General features: G+C 50.5%; 1 protein-coding gene across 1 annotated transcript in view; it reads left to right on the top strand.

Moving 5' to 3' along the window:
* RNF43 (ring finger protein 43) overlaps window positions 1–13,464 on the top strand; it is a 65,430-nt gene extending 51,966 nt beyond the window's left edge. The window contains exons 4-10 of the mRNA XM_037493471.2: window positions 3,490–3,564; window positions 3,678–3,809; window positions 4,442–4,546; window positions 6,754–6,915; window positions 7,406–7,508; window positions 8,666–10,027; window positions 12,016–13,464. Coding sequence (XP_037349368.1) covers window positions 3,490–3,564; window positions 3,678–3,809; window positions 4,442–4,546; window positions 6,754–6,915; window positions 7,406–7,508; window positions 8,666–10,027; window positions 12,016–12,059 — 1,983 coding nt within the window. The 3' untranslated portion in view covers window positions 12,060–13,464. The remainder of the gene's footprint in view (window positions 1–3,489; window positions 3,565–3,677; window positions 3,810–4,441; window positions 4,547–6,753; window positions 6,916–7,405; window positions 7,509–8,665; window positions 10,028–12,015) is intronic.
* The last annotated feature ends 462 nt before the right edge of the window (window positions 13,465–13,926 follow it).

A 13,926-nucleotide genomic window follows, 5' to 3' on the forward strand; every position in this document is an offset into this window, starting at 1 on the left:
TCCTCAAAACAACCCAATGAAGTAAGTTGTCTTATTATCTCCAATTTATAGGAAGGAAAACTAAGGCACAGAGCAGTTAAGTGACTTACTAAAGTCTCACAGCTAAAAGTTAGTGGTAGTCTCAGGGCACAAATCTGGGCAGAGTGGATCTTAACAAAGGTTACATCCCTTCTACTTCCTTCTACCCTTGCTTTCAAGCCCTGATGACTCCCACCTCTTCTATTGAATTTTTCTAGACTGGCCCATTCCAGCTAACCTGCAAGGCTCAGAAACCCCCTTCCTCCCTGGCATGCGGCCATGGGCTCTTCCATGCTTTCTACACCTTGTTTCATGGAGGTGTTTTGGGAAGTAGAGGAATCTGACAGTGCTGACCCCCAATCTCACCCTCAACCTCAACTCACTTTGATCTGTTTTGTATATTGAAGATTTGTGTCCGATTTTGCGTGTGTGTGTGTGTGAGCGTGCATGTGCTTGTGGAGGGGGCGGAAGGAAGGATTTTCTGCAATGAGAAAAGGCTTGGAAACCTCTGCTCTACTGCATTCATTTGTACTCTGGAATGTTGTTATCAGCATTATAATTCTCTCTCTCTCTCTCTCTCTCTGTCTCTCTCTCTCTGTCTGTCTATCTATGCCTTGTCTCAACAACTAGCTGGTAAGCTGATGTGGGGGACCTGGTCTTCCCTGGCTTGGTGCATTGGGCACAGTAGGTGTCAATCTTTGATAAGAGGAAGATAGACAGAGAATGTCACTGTTACCTGGAGGGAAACATGTAAGGCCCAAAGAAGTGCAGCAGCTGACCATGAGCCCAGGGACAGTCCAGAGAGGCAGAGGCCGCACTTCAGCTCACTCTCTCTGCTTTCTCTGTAACAATTCCCGTTGTTAAAGGCTGTGGGAAGTATTGTTTGCTGCCCCTAGGGGACTGGTTGACTCTTTGCAGCTGCCAAGGAGGTCTCTGGATGTCTTTCTAAAGTCCAGTCTTCCTGTTCAGACTCTCTCTGCCTTCCAGATTTCAGTCCCCACCAAAGTCCTCCTTTTTCTCCATCCCGCCAACTTTCTTGAGTATAAGTGAGCTGGAGGGAGGCATGGATAGCCCCAGAATGGGCTGCCATCTGGCCCCAAATCTTGTTTTTTTGATTCCTAGAACTCTGGACACAGGCACCCACTGCCTGAAAGTCCTGTTTGTTTCCCTGTTGGCCAACTCTCTGGACTCTTTTTGATCACTTTTACAACTTTGTAATTATGGGCTGTAATGGGCTGGGGTGTTTGAATGTCATGGTAATTACTTTCCACTGTTCCTACCCCAATCCTTCAAAGAGAGAAGGGTGGGGATGTAAGAAAATCTCCAGAGAAGGAAGTCTGTGCCCTTCCCTCATGCTTTTCGGGGTGGGCTGGGTCCAGGGTCTCATTCCGGGAATGGGAAACACGAGGCCCTGGCAGCTGGCAGCACAGAGAATGCAGGAGTCTCAATTCTGTGACCACTGGGGTGACCTCCCCTCCTCCCCCTCCCCCAAGTCCCTGGACTATGAGATTAGCAGAGAGACTCCTCCTTTTCCCCTTAAGCTGTACCCATACCCTGGTTTAGAAGTCTCTGAAGATTGAAGAGCTTCTTTTTGCCTGAGGTCACCTCAGGTGGGGTGGACTTCCTGGACGTAAATGGGAAGGAGGCGACGATGAAGTCTGTGACCCCTCAATTTCTTCAACAATTCCATTCTGAGTCCATTGCATTTCTAGTCAATTATCCTGGCGAGCCTGGGCCAGGGCTAGGCCTGGGTGCTGCTAGAGGGCCTGGCCCAGCTCCTGGGGAGGGAGGAAGCGGGAAGGAGGGAGGGAGGAAGGGAGGGAGGGAGGGAAAGTTATCCTCCTGACCAAAATGGGGCCCCACTTTAGTGTCTCCACCACCCTCACCAGCTCCTCTGCCTGCAGGCTTCTGGGTCTGAGGGGCCCCCTGGCCCTTGCTGCCACCTGGGAGTGTAGAGCAGGGAGTGGGGAGCAGGGGGCTGCTGCTCCCAGGCCTGCCTGGCAGGAGACCTGCCCTGACAGGCTCTCCCAGGGAAGGGAAGCAGAGATCAAAGCAGTAAGAGTGTGAGTAAGCCCCAGCATTGGCTTCTCTTCCTGCCACCACTACTTGCAGAGGATTAACTCCTTCGATGCCTGCAGGAAGGCCCCAAAGATTCAGCAGGCCAGCAGGGGCATGAGATTCCAGCCTGGTGCCATTACAAGATGGGCCTGCTGGAGAGAGGAAGTCTGCAGAGCCTGCTGGGCAGGGAGACCTGACTGACTGTAAAGCCAGGAAGTCTGTTGGTCTTTACCCTTGTGCCTGTACCCCACCCTCACTTGTTATCTTCTTTTACCCCGCCCCCCCCAAGAACCCCTAGATGCCTGCTTGTCTCTTTCTAGCTCTAGCTCTGCCTGCTTGGCTAGACTCTGCTTCCCCAAGCGTGTGCAGTTATGTCCTTGTGGGAATAGCCCGTGGGGCCTCCCCACCTAGCGCCTCTAGTGCCACCCTCAGGGAGGGAATGAGGGGATAAAGCCCTGGGCAGGGACTCCATTAAGTCCTTGAATTGAAGCCAGAGAGAGTTGGCAAACTAGAATTTGGCAGGGAGAGAGAGCCACACGATGGGCTGAGCTTGGGGCTCTGCCATGGAGACTTTGGGTGGGAGCAGTGTCCCTAGCTCTTGGAACTTTGCCTGAGCTGGAGGGATGCCCCGCAGCCTCCTCTTGTCAGGCAGCGTGGATCCTGGAAGGCCCAACTCTATTCTAAAGGATCTCTCCAACTCTCTGCTACACGCCCCCCACCCCCACCCCCATGGAAACTGGTCACTCCCAACTCTCTGTTGTCTCATTTCCTAGTGAAGGCAGACTGGTGTAACGTCAAGGGGCTGTGAAGGGGAAGGGGCTATGTCTTGTTTGTCCTTACCCCAGAGCCTCGTCTATCACCCATCAGCCTAGTAAATCCCTTTTTTTAAAAAATATTTATTTATTTATTTATGCAAGCACTGGGTACAGTCAGAAGCACGGGAGAGTGAGAGAATTCACCAGAGCCAGAGCAGGGAGCAGAGCAGGCAGAGGGACTGAAGTACACTGCTGAGGGGAGCAGCGGGCGGCAGGAGAGGTCTGTGCACCATGTAGGACCCTCCTCCAGTGGCCGGGGAGCAGCCGGGGATCAAACCGGGCGCTGCAGAGGCTGCAGGCAGCTTCACAACCCAGCGCTCAACCCACTGCGCCGCCACTGCCACTGGGGAGGCCCAGCTTAGTAAATCCTTTTTAAAGAAGTTTGTTCCATTACAAAAGGAAGGCCTGAATGTAGTCCTTTGAAGGCAGTGGAGCCCAGCTTAAGACAGGCAAGGGAACCTAGTTCCACCAACCTCTTGCATGTGAGTGTGCAGAGGTGCAGTGTGTGTAGGATCCTAGGAAAGGATGGATGTGTGGGGCATGAGGACAGAGGCTGTGTCCTCTGATCCCAGCCAGTCTCTGCTTTGTGTCTCTGCAGGCCCGGATGGCAGGTGAGCGAGGAGCCAGCGCCGTCCTCTTTGACATCACCGAGGACCGAGCGGCTGCTGAGCAGGTACCCAGGGACATCAGGTGTTTGAGGAGGGGGCTGGACGGAAGAAGATTAAGTTACCAGGGGCAGGAGAAGTCAGAACACAGCAGCCCTTCTGGGCACTTTTCCTCCTGCAGCTGCAGCAGCCCCTGGGGCTGACTTGGCCAGTGGTATTGATCTGGGGTCATGATGCTGAGAAGCTGATGGAGTTTGTGTACAAGAACCGAAAGGCCCATGTGAGGATTGAGCTGAAGGAACCCCCGGCCTGGGTAAGCATGCCAGAGCTTCAGCCCCTGCCCCAGCTGCTCTCACCCCCACTTTGGCCTGTGGCCACTCGCATCCAGTCCCTTAGACTCCTGTAGCTAAAAGACCTTAGAAACCCTCTAGTCCACCTTTATCCACCAGCCATGTGCCTCTGAGCAAGTTTCTTTCTCTCTCTGGGTCTCATCTACAGAATGAACTGATTAGCCAACTGAGTTCTAAAGTTGTTTTCAGCTCCATGTTTTCAGCACAGACTAGCAGAGCCAGAAAGAAATCGTGACCCCTGAGCACCTAGCTGGTCTTTCTTTCCTACTAGGAAACTTACTCAGCTGTTCACTCAGCAGTCCCCACCTTGCTGAGTGCCTCCTTTCCCCTTGTTCCTAAGTATGTGAGGTTTTAGATAGTTTTTAGATATTTTTTAGATAGTTCCTCTCCCAGCTGACATCTGGAGAACCCCCTCCTATGAGTGCCTCAGACAGAGAAGAACCACCTTACCCCACTTGCAGTTTCTTCCCTGCTTTAACCCTTCCACTGGAAGGCCCGAGGGGCCTCTAGCTGTGCTGGGCTCCTGTGTTTCCTCCCAAATTGGCCCAGCTCTTTCCAGACATATGACCCTTTCCACCTCTGCTCACTCCCTCAGCCAGACTACGATGTGTGGATCCTCCTGACGGTGGTGGGCACCATCTTCGTGGTCATCTTGACTTCAGTGCTGCGCATACGGTGCCGTCCCCGCCATAACAGGCCGGTGAGCAGGGTGGGCTCCCTGGTGGAGGTGGGTGTGTGTATGTGTGTGTGTGAGGATGGGGAGCAGCAAGGGAAAAATGAGGAAAGAAGGCACACCTTTATGCCCACTTAACAGTTTACACCTAAATGCCCAGCATCTGACTTTGTTTATTTCCAACAATCTCTCTCCATAGGTTTTCTTGGTTGCTCACTCAAGAAATAGAACCAGCTCCTAATATGCATGAGGCACAGTCCCAGCAGGGATAACATAGTGGACAAAAAAGACAACAGGCCCCCCGCCTCAAGGAGTTTTTATTCTAGGAAAAAAAGATAATAAAATAAGTAAAAAATGTAGTGTTTTACATGCAATTTGCAGCAACATGGATGGCACTGGAAGGGATCATGCTCAGTGAAATAAGCCAAAAAGAAAAAGAAAAATACCGGATGGTCTCACTCATAGCAGGAATCTAGAAAACTTAAATAAGGGACCAGGAAAATGAATAACTATAAGAAAGTGAAAATCACAATCAACAAAAAACTATGAACCAGAGACACTTTTTGGGGGGTGGGGGGCGGGAGGGGAGGGATTGGGGTCAGAATGGGGGGGTTGCAATTGTATAGGGAATATAAAAATAAAATTTATTATAAAAAAAAAACTACCCCCCCAAAAAAATAAATAAATAAAACCTAGATGACTACAAAAAAAAAAAAAAAATGTAGTGTTTTAGATGGTGGTATGTGCTTGGGAGAATAATAAAACAGGAAGGGGGAGCAGGAATGCAAAAGGGACAGGGCTTCATTTTAAAAGCAAAGCCAGGGCCTCCCCGGTGGCGCAGCGGTTGAGCGCTGGGTTGCGAAGCTGCCCGCAGCCTCTGCAGCGCCAGTTCGATCCCCGGCTGCTCCCCGGCCACCAGAGGAGGGTCCCACATGGCACGCAGACCTCTCCTGCCGCCCGCTGCTCCCTTCAGCAGTGTACTTCGGTCCTTCTGCCTGCTCTGCTCCCTGCTCTCGCTCTGGTGAATTCTCTCACCCTCCCGCGCTTCTGACTGTACCCAGTGCTTGTATAAATAAATAAATAAATCTTAAAAAAAAAAAAAAAAAAAATAAAAGCAAAGCCACAGGGGTCTCCCTGGTGGCACAAGGGGATGTCTCAGCACTATGAAGCTATCAGCAGCAACTTCTAGGCCTGGGAGCTAACCCACATGGCACAGCAGACCTCTCCTGTCTTGCCCACTGTTCCCCTCAGCAGTGTATTTCAGTCAGTCTGCCTGTTCTGCTCCTCATGAGAAGATGACATTACAGGGAAGACCCCCTAGTGGATAAGGGGGTGATCTGTGCAGATGTCTGGGTAGAAAGTGATTGAGATGAAGAGAACACTAAGTACAGAGACTTGAGGCAGAAGTGTGCCTGGCTTACAGCTAGTAGGCCAGGTGGCTGGGATAAGGTGAACCAGGGGACAGAGCAGAGGGTGAGAACAGAGAGTCCATGTGGGCCCAGTGCAGTGGTCTATTTTGGCCATTGTCAGGACTAAAATTTTTACTCTGGCAGCCATTGGAGGGTTTCAGGCAGAAGTACCATGAACTGACTTAAGTTTCAACATGATTGCTCTCTCCATTGTGGGAGACCAGATGACAGGGAGACAAGGCAGAAACAGAGAAGCCAATCCAGAGGCTTCTACGGGCAATCCATGTGACAATAGCGGAAGCTTGGATTAGGAAGCTAGCAGTGAAAGTGGTGAGTTAGATTCTTGGTATATTTTGAAGACAAAGCCAAAAGTTTACTAATAGATCGATCATGGAGTGTGAAAGAGAAGAGGCAAAAGAGTCCTTAATGGCACCAAGATTTTTGGATCAAGTGAATATAAGAATGGAATTGCCATGTGTTAAGATGGGGAGGTTGGGGGATGATGTATGATTGGGAGTGACTCCTGGGACTGGAAGTTCAGTCTGGGGCACTTTAAATTTGATATGCCCATTAGATATCCAGGTTGAGATCAAGCAGGCAGTTGGATAAAAAAATTTTCTCGCATAGGAGAAAAATTCTCAAGGGAGAAAAGCTTAGTAGTGTGAGGGGGTAGGGTGGTTGCCCTGCTTGGCAGAGCTCGTCTGTTTTCAGAAGGGACTCACTCCCAGGAGTCGTTCATTGGCCATGTGATCTCATGGGTGACCATGGCTGGGGTCTCAGGGTGAGGAGCCCTTGCCTCCGTCTGAGTCCCACTCCTCTTCCCAGGATCCCCTTCAGCAGCGAACAGCCTGGGCTATCAGCCAGCTGGCCACCAAGAGGTACCGGGCCAGCTGTAGGAGGGCACAGGCTGACTGGCCAGACTCAGGGAGCAGTTGCAGCTCAGCCCCGGCCTGTGCCATCTGCCTGGAGGAGTTCTCTGACGGCCAGGTAAGGCAGGACTCTTTGGGCAACCTGGGGCACTTGAAGGTTGGTGCGAATGTTCTGGCTGCGTTGATGACCCATGTGTGTCCTGCCTGGGGCAGACGTAGGGGACGGCCCTGAGATTCTGTCATTTTCCTGGTTGTCCAGGAAAGGAGAACATTGTTTGTTGAGTGTGTACAATGTGCCGGATTCTGCAATGGGTGCTTTAGATGCATTATTTCATTTTTGCTTCATGACTGTGAGGAGTAGGGGTTGATTAGTTTTTCATCCTCATTTTATAGCAGAAAACTGTTAAGAGATTTTCCCAAGGCCATGCAGCTAAGTAGCAAAATCCAGGTCTACCTGATACCAAAGCCTAGACCTTTTCTGTTCTACTGTGAGTTCTTTGCAAGTTGGTGATCGCGAGGAGAGGCCAGAGGGAGTCAGGGGGATGTCCTGGTTCCTGGTCTTTCCTGGAGCTACAGATAACTTTGGTTCATTTTCCTGTTTCCTCCAGGAGCTACGGGTCATTTCCTGCCGCCATGAGTTCCATCGTGCCTGTGTGGACCCCTGGCTACACCAGCATCGGACTTGCCCCCTCTGCATGTTCAACATCGTAGGTAAGAGGTGGACCATGGACTCCCCTGTGTGCAGGCCAATGGGTCTAGAATGTGGCTTCCTGCCAAGAAAGGATTTGCCTTAAAGCTAAGGAGAAAGCAGAACTGCCTTAGCAGCTCTTTTAACTGTCTTGCTCAAGAGTGTCTCCTCAGAAGACCATTCACACTATGGACATCTTTATTATTATTATTATTATTATTATTTTAAAGATTTATTTATTTATACAAGCACTGGGGTACAGGCCAGAGGCACAGGAGGGTGAGAGAATCCACCAGAGACAGAGCAGGGAGCAGAACAGGCAGAAGGAAATACACTGCTGAGGGGAGCAGCAGGCGAGACAGGAGAGGTCTGCCACACCATGTGTGGGAATCTCCCTGGCAGGCCGGGAATCAAACCGGCGCTGTGGAAGCTGCGGACAGTTTCACAGTGCTGCGCCATCTTTATTATTTTAAAAATTATTCATATTTTAAAAATTGATTTGTGCATAGAAGAGCTGGGGTGTAGGCCAGAGGTGAGTGGGTAGGTGGACAGGGGGAAGTGAGAGGATTCACGAGAGACAGAGTGGGGAGCAGAACAGGCAGATCTACTGAAATCCACTGCTGAGGGGAGCAGCGGGCAAGACAGGAGAGGTCTGCTGCGCCATGTGGGTCAGCTTCCTGCCCAGGATTCCAACTCGTGCTTCAGTGGCTGCTGATAGCTTCAAAGTGCTGAGACTTAACCCCTTGTACCACCACGGTGGCCCCTAAAAATTATTTGTATTTTTATGACAACTCTGTTTGTCATAATTGTTTATTATTCCATTTCTCTGGCAATAAAGTTCTGAATCATATTCAAATCATATTCAAAATCACGATATTATGATCCTTTTCTAAAAGATGACAGGAAAGTATCTCAAGGAAAGAAAGCCTTTTTCTAAATCATCCAAAGGTGCTTTATGGACTACAGTGTCCTGGGGTGAAACCCCCCAGTGTTCACTGATGGGGGAAGCACAGTGGAATTCTCGGAGATGTCTCAAGGCACAGGCTGGTTAGGGAAGTCCTCTGCCCCCCAAACTCTGACTGAGCTTGCCCTGTAGCCTCAGATGGATACAATTACACTTTTCTGAACCTTTTCTAGGTTTGTGGAATCAAACATCTATGCTGTTGATTCTTTCTTCCAGAGGGAGATTCCTTCCCCCAGTCCCTGGGACCTTCTCGATCTTACCAGGAACCAGGCCGGAGACTTCACCTCATTCGCCAGCACCCTGGCCATGCGCACTACCACCTCCCAGCTACCTACCTGTTGGGCCCTTCCCGGAGTACTGTGACTCGGCCCCCACCACCCGGCCCCTTCCTACCATCCCAGGAGCCAGGTGCAGGCCCTCGGCACCACCACCGCCTCCCCAGACCCGCACACCCTCGGGCTGTCAGTGAGCAACAGCACCTAGCGGTGGCCCAGCACCCCTATGCACAGGACTGGGGTTTGAGCCGCCTCCGATGCACCTCAGCACAGCACCCTACTGCTTGCCCAGTGCCCCCACACTGGGCCAGGCCCCATGACAGCAGTGGGTCTGGAGAAAGCTACTGCACAGAACGCAGTGGCTACCTGGCAGATGGGCCAGCCAGTGACTCCAGTTCGGGGCCTTGCCATGGCTCTTCAAGTGACTCAGTGGTCAACTGCACAGACATTAGCCTGCAGGGCATCCATGGCAGCAGTTCCACCTTCCGCAGCTCCTTGAGCAGTGACTTTGACCCTTTGGTGTATTGCAGCCCTGAAGGGGAGCTTCAGAGGGACGAGACTCAGCTGAGTGTGACCTCTAGGCCCCGTTCTTTGGACTCAGTGGTGCTTGCTGCAGAAACCCAGGTCTCCAGCCATGTCCACTACCACCGCCACCGGCACCACCACTACAAAAAGCGCTTGCAGTGGCATGGCAGGAAGCCTGGTCCAGAGACTGGGGTCCCCCCGTCCAGGACTTCTGTTCCTCGGACACAACCCCAGCCAGAGCCACCTTCTCTTGCTCACCAAGCTGCCAGATCCACCCCAGCAGCCCCATTAGGACAGCCCCCCAACCCACAACGGCCCAGAGCCCTCACTGAGCCAGCCCCTGGCCCAGCTGATGCCTCCAGTCCTAGCCCCAATCCAAGCAGCCTCTTCCATTTGCAGAAATCCAGCCTCCCTGTCCGACATCCACAGAGGAAACAGCGGGGGTGTCACTCAGATGCCACCCTAACCTCTCGTCCCCAGGACTTGACTGCACATTCAGCTTGCCAGATTTTCCCCCATTATGGCCCCAGCCTGGCATACCCTTGGGCTTCGGAGGCCCACCCATTGATCTTTGGACATCCAGGCTTGGACAGGAGGCTGCTACCAGAATCCCCAGGCTCCTGTTACTCAAGTTCACACCCAGTGTGGTTGTGTCTGACTCCACGCCAGCCCCTGGAGCCACGCCCATCTGGGGAAGGGCCTTCCCAATGGAGTTCTGGCATTGCAGAGGGCAGGCCATGCCCTTACCCACATTGCCAAGTGCTGCCAGCCCAGCCTGGTGAGTTTCAGGGAAAGCGGGTGTGGTGGGGAAGAGGAGACTAGAGCTGGATACTGCAGATGGGTGAAATTAGTGAACAAGGGGGTTGATGGAAGGGTATAGCAGGGGCAATTTTCAAAATATTGAACCACTGGCATAGTATGGGATTCTAGCTAGAACACTCTGGCTCTGCCAGGTTATAATTGCTAGATTATAGGGAGTTCTCAAGGGAGATACCAATGCAAATGAGACATCAGAAAACACTGGGGTCAGGGAGGGCTGGGGACAGCAGCTTAAACAGAAGTGTTTCAGTGTTTACCAGCGCATACAGCTCAATATTAACTTTAAATAGAAAGAAGGCCAAGAAGTATTCCTTGTCCTTGAGAAGAACATGGAGGAATGATTACTGATAACTGTAATACTAGGCCTTGTGAGGAGAGCTACATGGATGATGGGGGTGGCAGGGGAGAGATCGTGGGTAGTTCCCAGCAGCCCTATGGGTTGTAGGTTTGCTTCTGGGATAAAAGAACAGCTAGGGACAACTAGGGTTTCCCTTTGAAGCACTCTCATTAATAAGACCAACCTCATTTGTTGGTTTGTTTTTTTTTTGGCAGGGGGAGGGCTCAGTGTATCTGTTATTATCAATATTGATAATGTAAACCCTCAACTTTAACTTGGTGTTCATTTGTTCAAATCTTTCTCTTCCTCTTCAAGAGCCTTCTACTCCTACTCTTTCCTCTCTTCTCCTATCGTGTGGATGACACAGCTCTTTGCTTAGAGCCATTGCTACGAGGACCCCTCTACCCAAAGATCCTGAAGACTTGAGGGCTGCTATCATTCATTTATTCATTCATTCATTTCTTCCCTACTTTTTGCTTTCTGCAGTGTGTGTTTGCTGTGTGCTAGGTCCCAGGCTAGCCTCTGAGGACTTGGGACCTGTCAACCAGGAGCCCGAGCTCCATATTTGTACCCTGTCATATGTGTACTGTCATTGCTGCCAGTATCTCCAAACCCAGAACTGCTTTCAGCACCTTCCTTTTCCCTGCTCCTTACACCTAACAGCACTGGCTTCTATGCACTGTATCCCTGCTAGTTTTATCATCTTCCCAGGACCAGTGTCTTAGGAGCAGGGTAGAGGTTGAGGCAGGACTGCCTCACCTCCCTTCCTGCTTGCAAGACCATGAAGCCTGGCTCCCACAGGCCTAGTGTCGTGTCCCCTAGTGTCAGGCAACACAGTTACCCTGCTTACCTCCCTCTATGCTGCTCATCTTCCTCAAAAAGACAGTCCAGTAACCTTCAACACTCTGTTCACAATAAAGAAACCTTCAACCTGATTTGGCCTCTAAGACGTTAGCACCACCCTGCTGCCATCTTCCTTCCCAACCTTATTTTTCATTCTCCCCTCCCCTTCTTCTGCCCCATGCTTTAGCCAAACTGAGTAAACACTTCCTATTGTTCTGCAGACAATACTCTGCTGCCTTCCTGTCCCATAAACCTGATTCTTGCCAACTCTTGCAGAACCAGCTCATTTTTCTCCACTTTCAGGAAACCCTTTCTGATTGCTCCAATTCGACATAATCTCTTCCCTTCCTCCATTCATTTCTTGTGACCCTAGTCCTGTCCCACTGGCACAATTGCTCTTTGCATGCAAGCCTATCCTACAAGCCTCTTAGATCCCTGCTTACTCTTTTTGGTCTTCTGTTTGGCACATGGAAGCAGCTGAGATTCATGAGTGCTTAATAAATATTTATTGGGTGAGTGAATGAATGAATGGTAAGTCTTGATAATACACTGGTTGCTATATGTTTCTCTTTCTCTGGATTTGCTTGTTTTCTCTGCTGTGTCTCAACTGGGGGCCCTCTCTGCTTTCAGTCTATCATCCTTTCTAGATATATTTCCTGTTCCTCCCTCTCTGTGGTTCCCTCCCAGTCATACTCTCCTGCAGGTGGAGGAGCAAGAGGCTGACTTGACCCTCAGTGACCTCTTTCTTCCCCTCTCTCTAAATGCAGGCTCGGAGGAAGAGCTTGAAGAACTGTGTGAACAGGCCGTGTGAGATGTTCAGCCCTAGTTCCAAACAAGAGTGTGCTCCAGATGATTCAGGGCCCCACCTGGCACAGAACCCTGCTCCTGAGAGAAGAAAAGACCCCAGAAAACACCCTTCTTTTTGCTGTACTTCCTGGAACCACAGGAAAAAGAGTGGTGCTGGTGGGTGGCAGGGAATGTGTCCTGTCCCCAGCTCCGGGTCTTGTCTGCAGAGCCCATCTGCAGTGCAGCAGGTCTGTCTAACTCGTGCCTGTGTAGGCTGGCTCCCCAAAGGCTGTTTGTGAGAGCAGGAAGCTAGGTGTGGGTAATAGGTGTTATAAAGGTGCTGCTCCTTCCTTCCCCCAGCTCCAGTAGGGCTTCTTCACCCCAGGTCTCAGGTTCATAGCAGCCAGTGGGTCCAGTTGAATGCAGGCCCCCTTCTCACCTCCTTCCTTTGGTGAGTCCTGCAGGCCAGCTTTAGTTCTTCCCCGGTAAGGCTGCTGCATCAGCAGCAACCCCGGCTCTTATCGTTTTTCCTTCTGTGCAAAAGGATGAGGAGCATAGGAGAACTGTGAGCCCTAACAATGGGAACCCTGAAGCTTCTTTAGGCAGTGCTTACCCTGGTGCATAAAGAGGGAGGTTTTTCCCTTCTTGTCCTTAATTCTCAGATCCACTATATTAAATCAGAGTCGTGACTTCCGGAAGCCCAGGCGCAATGTTCTGTCCCTGAGAAGGTATAGCACCTGGCAGAACCTGGGATGAAGCCTCTGATTGTCAAATTCCCTTGTCAAGCCAGGAGCCCAGTTCCTTTGGGGGTGGTGGGGAGGGAGTAATTCTTCCTTGGAAATCTCCTGTGTCGGAGTTCCCAAGTAAGTAGAAAGAAAAGGATTTCTGCTGGACTTCATCTAGGAAAAGGTCATGGAGTGAAGGTAGAAAGGCAGAATTACAGTTGAACAAGGACAAGAGAAATTCTTCTTGGAAGTTTTCTCTTAGAGTAGGGATGGGAGCAAGGGAGAACAAAGGAAAAGTAATGTGGAACTCTTGGGTTTCGATGGTCTAGAGGCCCGGCTTCCCAGGATAAGCTATGCAAACCAGGGGTGCACGGGAAGGCGTGCATCTGAGAGTGGAGGTGGAGCAGGAAGCTTGGCCTGGGCAGCTGGTATGGAGTGGACAAGGGCTGAGGGACCTCCTTAGGGTGACATTCACCTCAGGGCAGCTTGACCACTGCTGGCCCCTCAGGCGTTATCCCATTGGGAATGTGAATGTGGGAGCACAGTGGGCACAGGACCCCACCTGGGAATCTTCTTTCCTCAAATTAGTGGGGAACTAGCACCAAGGTACCCACATGGGTATTTATATCTGAACCAGACAGAAAGACGCTTGAATCAGGCACTATGTTAAGAAATGTATTTATTTACTAATATATTTATCCATAAATGTGGTCTGGTCTTGTGGTTTTGTTTTATCATGATTATCACTCAGGGTAACAACTTCATCTGCTTTATTGACAAATAAATTGTTTCTGGTATTAGAGGTTAGGTTCTGATTTATGAAAGGATAGGGTAGAGTGGCAGTGGGGGGGCTGGCAACAAGAAGTGGTTTGTAAATCCATAAAAGCATGGCTTAGTATGTTTCAGGAAAAGAGAAAACAGGACTGAACTCCCATTGTGGTTCAGTACTTATCTCTATTATTATCGTACCCTTAACTTACACCCTAACTGATAATGCTTTAGTGACTTTGTGACCTTGGATAAATACTGTGCCCCACTTTTTCTACCCATAACATGGGCCTACTTCACAAAGTTGTTGTAGACCTCAGGTAAGGTAACACAAAGTGAAAGTACATTCCCAAGTGGAAAGTGGTAGAAAAATCCTAGTCCCAGTCACAGAGTCCATCT

The sequence above is a fragment of the Talpa occidentalis genome, unplaced genomic scaffold (genome assembly GCF_014898055.3).
Source record: "Talpa occidentalis isolate TD23 unplaced genomic scaffold, MPIMG_talOcc4v2.1 talOcc4.7, whole genome shotgun sequence".
In the NCBI taxonomy this organism is placed as follows: Eukaryota; Metazoa; Chordata; class Mammalia; order Eulipotyphla; family Talpidae; genus Talpa; species Talpa occidentalis.